Source organism: Pygoscelis adeliae, unplaced genomic scaffold (assembly GCF_000699105.1).
Source record: "Pygoscelis adeliae isolate BGI_AS28 unplaced genomic scaffold, ASM69910v1 Scaffold75, whole genome shotgun sequence".
Lineage (NCBI taxonomy): Eukaryota > Metazoa > Chordata > Aves > Sphenisciformes > Spheniscidae > Pygoscelis > Pygoscelis adeliae.
Window position 1 is genome coordinate 4,873,393 of NW_008824772.1, and position 8,423 is coordinate 4,881,815.

General features: G+C 45.0%; 1 protein-coding gene across 1 annotated transcript in view; it reads right to left on the bottom strand.

Annotated features, from left to right (window-relative positions):
- The window catches only part of CACNA1G (calcium channel, voltage-dependent, T type, alpha 1G subunit), a 108,926-nt gene that overhangs the window by 24,332 nt on the left and 76,171 nt on the right, over positions 1-8,423 (bottom strand). Inside the window, 2 exon segments of the mRNA XM_009323737.1 lie at positions 5,616-5,666; positions 8,114-8,327. Coding sequence (XP_009322012.1) covers positions 5,616-5,666; positions 8,114-8,327 — 265 coding nt within the window.

The window sequence follows — 8,423 nt, forward strand, 5'->3', positions numbered from 1 at the left end:
TAAATTAAATTTAAATTAAAACAACAATTTTTGTTTCTGCTGATTTTAAAACTCCCCAAAGTATCCAAAAGTCCAATTAATGGTCAGATAGTGGGGACAGATTTTACTAACAACGGCTTAAAAAAATTACGCTCTTTGCAGTAAACTGCAGAGAGAACAAAATTCAACACTTTGGCTGACAGAGCCCTGAAAAATGGTCCATAAAAATACCAAGGAAAACTGATCAGTCAGCCTTAGCGATTAGAAAATAATGATCCTCCATTTAGACAAGATTATCAAAGTACAGATTTCACTGTTCAACTCATTCCCGTGTTCGGCTGCCTCAGGGATGACACATGCTCTTCAGACCCCGAATGTTCCTAGAGATAAACTCATTTACTCACCTAATCTCTAATGAGGAAATGCCAAGGCTGAGTATATAATTCAGTACAATTCTCAAGGAGGCATTATAATGCAGATTGAAGTGGAAAGGACTGTCTTGAATATGTCAGAGTATAATATTACTCTCATAATTAGATGATCAACTGGTTATGAAAATTATTGAGCTGTAAGAATTATATGGCTTGATATTTAGTGCCGCTGAGCAAATGTACAGTTTGATACATTACTCCAAGCAAAAAGTTGGGCAGAATGAAGCCACGAAGCACAGGTTTGGGGTGCCCTCAGGGAAAACTAATTTTAGAAGATTAAATTTTGCCTGGAAATAGAATTCGCTTTGTCAATAGCCAATGATATTGCAATCAAACCCATAGATTTAATGGTTTCATGCGCTCCCTGTTTCGCAACAGGATCATGAAAAATCAGAGAAGTTTTGTTTGTTCCATAGAGACAGACCTTTCCCTTACAGCCCAGGGACCAGAGAGACAAATCACTCAGCAGTTTTATTCTGTAGGGGTTTGGAATGCCCAAAATTCTGCTTCAGTGTCACCAAACGAAAGGCGCTATTAATATTCACTTTCTGATCTGCAGCGTGCTTTAGGTGATCTGTACCTGAGTGCTAAAGCACGATATCGATGAAAAGGTCTATAAAATGAATTTTCATGCTGAAGCTATTGAGTGCTTACAAAAAAGCAGACTGGTAGCTGCTGACTCACTCATAAGACTTTGTCAGATATCTCAGAATCTGCATAAATCTCCATAAAGTCAAGATATCTCGATCATATTATGCTAAATTATGAGTAGCAAATTAACTAAAATGTTTGAATACAATTAGGTTAGGAATAGGACCTATTTTTATGAACCAACTTATCATCTCAGAAAGAAACACCATCGTAATTGGATCACTTACTTCTTCTACATTTATGTATAATTCACATTCAAAAAGAAAAACGTCAATGTTTCTGCCTTTTCTTGCAGTGGATTTACTTATGAATAATTACACTGGAATTCAAATTTTTCTTAGCTTTGATTGACAGGTAATTCCAAATCCTACAGAATAGCACCGGCGCCGTTAGAACAGAGAGAGGATTTAGAGAGAGGTTGTAAAATGTCTCCCGTGCAGGGCTCCTGCACCTGGATTAGCCAGTGCATGGCTTTATAAGCAGGGTTGCTAATTGTTCGTGTGTCTGCCAAGGCTCTCCCCCTTCGCATCCCCCCTCTCCCAAACGCCAAAGCTCCTTTTCACCTTTCCCAGCACACGCCCCCAGGTTTCCTCAGCCAAACGTCTCTGGATGCTGCTGTTGCAGATGCGCTTGCAGCCTTAGAAGATTACCATTAGTAAATATTTCATCCTTCCCCGTTAACTTTGTTAAGAGGGGATTTGTCAACCCTGTTCATGAATCATGCCACCACTCACCGCGCCGGTTGCCGCATGCTGGCCATGCATATTCGTGCAATACAGATACTACCGTGAGATGAACCACACACGAGCTGGCATGCTGTCCGAGGACTCTAGATACTGTGTCTAGGCGGGCAGGGAACTTTCTGAACAGATAAACCATTTTCTTGCTATCGTATAAATACTGTTTATTTAACCCGACCTGCGCAGTTCTGCAGCGAAGTCGGGTGTTGCTCATGCGTAATCATCCAAGTGCAAAGCCCGTGCCCCCTACCACACAGTATCATTTCTAATTATTGCAGGAAAGATCTAAACAATACCAACATCTTGGGAAATACAGACATCTGTTAAACTCCAGGTGGTGAACTTCACAACTAACACAACACCACATTACTGTACTGTTACAATACACTGTGTCAAGAACAACAAGAGCTCTGGGTTAGTCTCGGTTATTACTGGAAAGGTTAACTTGGCTTCCCGGCACACATGGCGTTAAAGGAAAGAGGAGGAGAGCAAACGAACAAAAGAAGAATTGGCAGAATGAGAATGTGAGAAGATGGGGAAATAACAGCAAAAGCCCACTACGAGACATCAGGCTGGTAAACAGGGTGTAAATCAAGCTGCTTCACCGTGACTGGAGGCCAGGAGTAGGGGAGAGGGAGAAGTGGCTAAAATTTAGATGTCGTTACACTGGAGAAAATCAGCTCAGACAGTGGATTCTGAGCAACCTCCTCCTCACCCAGGTAGGAAGGAGATTCGCAGCTGGTTGAGAGCTGGTTTGGGAGAGTCCCACTTGCCCGCTCATCCTGGGCGATGGTGGTCTAAGGGGACCGTGCCGGCAAGGGGAGCGGGTGCCTGGCAGGGGGACACTCGGTTTTAATTTATCATTTTTCATGGGCTCTCAACTCAAGTTGTTTCCCAAGCAGACATTCCGTACTCCTCTTGGCATCGTCCCGTGGGATTATAATTGATCCCCTTGACAAGGGCTGGGAGGCAGAGCACGGCAGCCCCAGCCTGTGCCCTGGGGTAGCCAAACTCATCGCCGTCCTCTCCTGCCCGTTTGGAAAGGCAGTGACCATTGCTGTTGCAGGAGAAACATTCCCCATTCCTAAGCCTGCTCTAACTTCTCCCTTCGGCTTCAGCAATCACACCCCAGGTTTGGGGCATTAAGCCCCATGCCGCTGTTCGTCTGGCAGCTCTGGGACATGACCCGTGAAATGGCACCAGCGACCAGCAAAGCAGCGCTGGAGGCACCCCTGGTTTTGCCGGGCAGTGCCACCGCCAGCTCCCAGAGGGTCCCGGGGCTCAGCCGGCCTCTGCCGGCACCGCGGGAGATGGGGCCGGGCCACTCTCTTCCCATTAACTGCATTTTCTTGGGGGGAGTCAGGCTGGGCATGTCTCCGGACAGCGGCTGCCTCCGAATATAGCCCTGTCAAGAGAGAAATTGCCACTTTCCCCGAGGTGGCTTTCGAGACGGAGGTGTGTGGGCACAGGAAATTGGAATTCATGAGAGTGGGACAATTCCATTACTGTCTCCAGCTTCTTCCTTCTCCTATAATAAGGGAATTAACTACTTTGCAGGTCTGAATATATCTGGAGGACAGCGGCAAACCAGTGAGCAATGAGCCCGTGACGCAGCTGGATTTACAAACTGTATCAAGAATATTATTAGGTTAAAAAGTAGTTTGCACTGAAGGAACTTTTTTTAAACACAGCGTTTTACTTGGCTTTTATTGTACTGAATGGATTTATTAAAAAAAAAAAAAGCAAAATGGAAAATGATAAATTATTTCCACTGAGAAGATTCCAGTTGTGATAGAATGTAGACTCGAAAAAAAAAAGGCAAAAATAAAATTATAATATCTCACTAAGCACCAGGCAGCAGCACACACACACACACACACACACACACACACACACACACACACACACACACACACACACACACACACACACACACACACACACACACACACACACACACACACACACACACACACACACACACACACACACACACACACACTACTCCATCTTATCTTCAGAGAGAGAGGAAAGAAGCCCTCTGTAAGTGCAGAGATGTGTGGAAGCTTTGGGGTCACAACTCCACATTTCTCATTGAACCACAGGAGGTTCATCTGCAGCACCCAGGACTGATTCCCTAATGTCCCCAACAGTCAGGTTCAGAAATAAAACCTTTCTATTCCCTCACGCCGGTGCCTGAAGAGCAGCATGGCACATTCACTACCACTGGACCCAAAGAAAAGACAACAAAAGGAAACACAAAGCACAGACCTGACAATTGCACATCTTTTAAAGGCAAACTCTAAGAGTCTTTCTGAGCCTGCGCGGGATAATGGAGGGGTTTGGAATAAGTTCAATGCCTTAAAAACAAAATAAAATACGACAGCCTTGATGTAGCTCTGTAGGACCAGGAGAGGAGTCACAACCAAATAAAAAGAAGAAAAAATAAACAGACCCCCAAACCCAGTGACAACACCCCCCCTCGTGCCGCCCCTGGTTCGCAGGAGAGGACAGGAGGCCTACCAAAAAGAGCAAGAATGAAGGCAAAGAAATAAAAATACCAGGAATGGCAATGGGAAGGAGATTCAGGATTTATTAAAGCATGTTGTGATAACTCCCAACAAGATCTTAGAAATATAAGGTAGGAACCTTGATCTCCCTGAGTTATCCTCTGCAGTGAAAGCCGATAGCCCTCACCTTGCAATTTTTATTTAATCAAAACTCCCTGCAATATGTGAGAGGTGGATGGAGCCCTGCTCCCATCTCAAGCAGTGGGGGCTTGGTCACAGGTGAGAGTTTTAATGGCACAATTTTCCTAGCTTATTATTTTTGTCGAAAATTGCAGCTGTATTTGTTTCTATGTTGGCACCTCTTTAATTATTCAGGCTAATATTCTTAAGTTATGAATTAAACAAAATGCTTGCCAGATCAAAGCTTCTCCTAAAAATAAAAAGAGCAAGGGACAGATCTGCAGCCCTGAGCTGGTGAGGGGGGACGGGAAAGAGAGACGTGAGCGAGCCCTGGTCAGGACGGCCAGGTCAAACCCCCAGCCGTGTTCAGCCCAGCTGGTCCATCCCCACCGGCACCTGGAGAGGCTTTGTGGTGGCATCTTTCTTGCTTTTAATTCACAAGATGCATCATGGATCGAGCAACTCTCAATCAATATGAAGAATTTACAAGCTGGGCAGCACAACGGCTAAACCCCATGTCCACGCTGAGGGTTGGTGTGGGGTTGACCTCTCCGTTGAAGCACTGAGGCTCTGCACTATACTGAATTTTACCCTGCTGAAAAAACACTGTGCCTCCCTGAAGCACAGCGTTCTCTAGCACTGAGCAAGGGCTGGAGATATAATGAAATAACCTCCCTAAGCGAGACTGCCTGCCTTCCAGAGACACTCTTGCAAATTATTCAGAGACTCCTAAGTTGGTGGTTGGAAAGCTAGAGTAAACAATAAAGGACCCATTTCACAGTCCAGTCATTATTCTCTAAGAAAAAATAAGAACAAAAACAAAAAAAGGAGGAAAAAAAAAAAAAAGCCATGAAAAGTCTGACAGTGTCTTAATGAAAACCAGAAAAAAAGTAATACTGAAGAACATAACATGATCGAGGGGTAAATTAAGGGTTTGCAAGTGTCAGTCCTGAGCCAGGTCTGCAGACCTGCAGTTCAGAATGATATGCGTGTGCCATGAAGTAAGCAAAAGAGCTTTGCACCACACACACGGTTTAGTGGGATGCCTCACAGCAGCGGTGGCCAGCCGTTAGTGACACAGCACTGCCATTCAAGTGGGACGAGACGTGCCGACTTCCCAGTACCTTGCACTGCACTGGCTGAGCTCTCCATTAATACATCATCCAGCATTAGATCTAAAAGAACGAAACGGCATTAATCATCCGGCAGGACACACGGCAAGACTTCCCTTCCCCTTCAGAGGTCCCTACGGCTCTCAGGCTCTCCAGTGCCTCTACTGGGAATGTTTCCTTGCGGGATCCTCTCCTTGTGCCTCATGGAGGCTGGAGTCAGGTACGCGGGCTCATCGTGAAAAAGGAAGGGCTCTTGTGCTTCTCCCACGTACACAGGTGGAAGCCCAAGAGATCCCTGAGAACCCCCTTGCTTGACGGTGATGAAGGAGAAGACACTTCTGAAGGATGGACTTTGTACATGTCCTGCTGGGCCAGCGCAACTTACAGCGATGACTCCTGCATCTGCCTACATCTCACCGAGCTGGGACCTCACATGCTTTTCTGGTTTTCAGATGTCCAATTGGGTAAATGCATTTGAAGAGTCTATGATCAAAAATGACCGTGCAACCAGTTAGTCTGTCTATGTCTGACATGTTGGTTTGGGCATCTGGGGACACTCAGGAAGCCCAGCTGAAAGGAACCCCCATGCAGTCACTGGCATAATCAAAGCCCTAGTCTTGGTATCATCTGCAAGTTCCCACCACGCAGAATGAAGCTAAGCAATGACATCTGTTGCCTCCGAGGGCAAAGCTGGACACGGTCAATTAAAACCAACGTTTCACTGAACGCAAATTGGGAAAACTGTTCTGAAGCGATTTGGAGGGCTTCATACTTTGCTCTTGAAAGGTTTTTATGGTGATTGAATACTCAGCAATATTTGATCCTCAGTAAAATAGCTGTTTATTGCCTCTTTAATTAGGCATTTCATAGGACTGAATGAACAACTATATCTCCAAGGATGGTTTGTGATTTCTTCCCGCTGGGAAATTGCCCAGACTTGCATCTCTTCTTCACCTAGTTCCTCTAGCATTATAAATAAGGTCATTAATAATAACTAAACATCTATTTTTCTTCTACAGAATTGTCTGCTTTCCAAAACTGCAACTTTAAATAGGGATCTTTCTATCCAGCCTTTAAAAACATTTTCTAACTCATCAGCCTGAAACTCCGTTTGGGAACTTGGACTGACCAAAAAAGCTTTCTAGGCATTTCCTTGATGTGAAAAACAACAAAAAAATATTCTTTCCACCTGTATCCCACTTAACTGAGAACAGTCTAACGTGTCCTCCACTGCTCTTGAGGGAAGCTTCCGTCTTTCCACTGACCACTGAGGAAGCCAGGCTCTCGGCATAAACCAAAGTTTGATGTCCAGAGGCTGGTGTGATACATCCTATTGGTTACAAAACCTGTGAAGCTCATAAAGATGTGACCAAAGGCAAGTGCTGGGTAAGTGCTGAACTGAGAGAGGCTGAGACACCGTTGTGGTACGTGGTTGCACGATTAAGCCTGTCGCAGCTATTAAACACCTCTTAGACTATTAAAAATAATAAAACAGCCTTAATATTACCAGCTTTTGGAACAAGCGCCTGATCAGACAGCTTCTTAAACAGTACTGAAGTCTGTCAAAGATAGAGGAGAGACGTGAAAGGGGACACGGAGAGAGCAGCAGGCGGACTGACCAGGGAGGGAAAGCGTGAGGCCATGGACACGAAGGGCAACGGAGAAAGTTCAGTCAGAAAAGAGAGCATGCGAGAAGAAGAGTACCTCCGACCTGTGGCCTCTGGCTGACTTATTTCTTATTCAACCAAATTAAAAGAAAAAAAGACTAAAAGACAATGTCAGGTTGGAGACTCGGCAGAGCAGAGGTCTAGCCTCCTTTCACCTGTAAAGCCTTCTCTAGGCAGGGCTGCAAGCTTGCACATCCAGTTTGGAGTTTGGTTCAATTTGCATCAGTGCTATTTTGTCTAGTTAGTTACTCTCCTCAACTGCTTTTTTTTTTTCTAATCTGTATTTCTCAAGCAAATGCATTGATATGTTTCTCTAAGGAGTTTTTAAGCATTACTAGAATGAGATGGCTCCATTATTTTATTACACTCTTGAATAGCAGTGGTGCTACTGTGCCAATAAATAAACCTGTTTGATAAATGGGACAGGTAACATCACTGTGGCATTACAAGGCTGTAATAAACCAAATAGTGAATCCAGTTATCAGCAACAGTGCTCATGACTCAGAAGATTTATGGTGCCATCCGGCGCTGCTGATCTTTGCAGTTGTCACTATTTGTGTAACACTGAGCTCTGCTATCCAAGAAGCTCCAGGTCTGATTATTCTTATATTTTAATTCAAATAACCTCCAATGGAAAAGTCATTGCAAATCATGCAGCCATTAAAAAGGCTTCCATGGCTCCTTGCTCAGCCTAAAACGACACTATTTCCTTCATGCAAATTTTATAGCTAGACATGCTTTTGGGAGAAGAAGGATCACCAGGCGTGAGGCAGGGAGGGGAGGGAGGAGGGGATCGTGTGGAAGGTCAAGCAGGACTCAGAAAGATGTGGAAAGACTACCGACCAGCCATCTGTTTCTCCTTACTCCTTCTCTTTTTCTCCAGCCGGCGAAGCCTCTTCTCCTCCCGCCTCTTGGCTTCTTCCTCCTCCTGGTGCTGCCGACACTTGTGGAAATTCTCCACCACCACCCCCACAAACATGTTGAGGACGAAGAAGGCCACGATCAGCAAGAAGGAGATGAAGTAGAGGAGCATCCACGGGTTGTAGTTCATGACTGGCTGCAAAGTGGAGGAAGGCAAATGTGAACTGAACCTCAAAAAAAAAAAGGGGGGGGGGGGGGGGGGACAAAAAAAAAGGCCCACCCACCCAAAAGC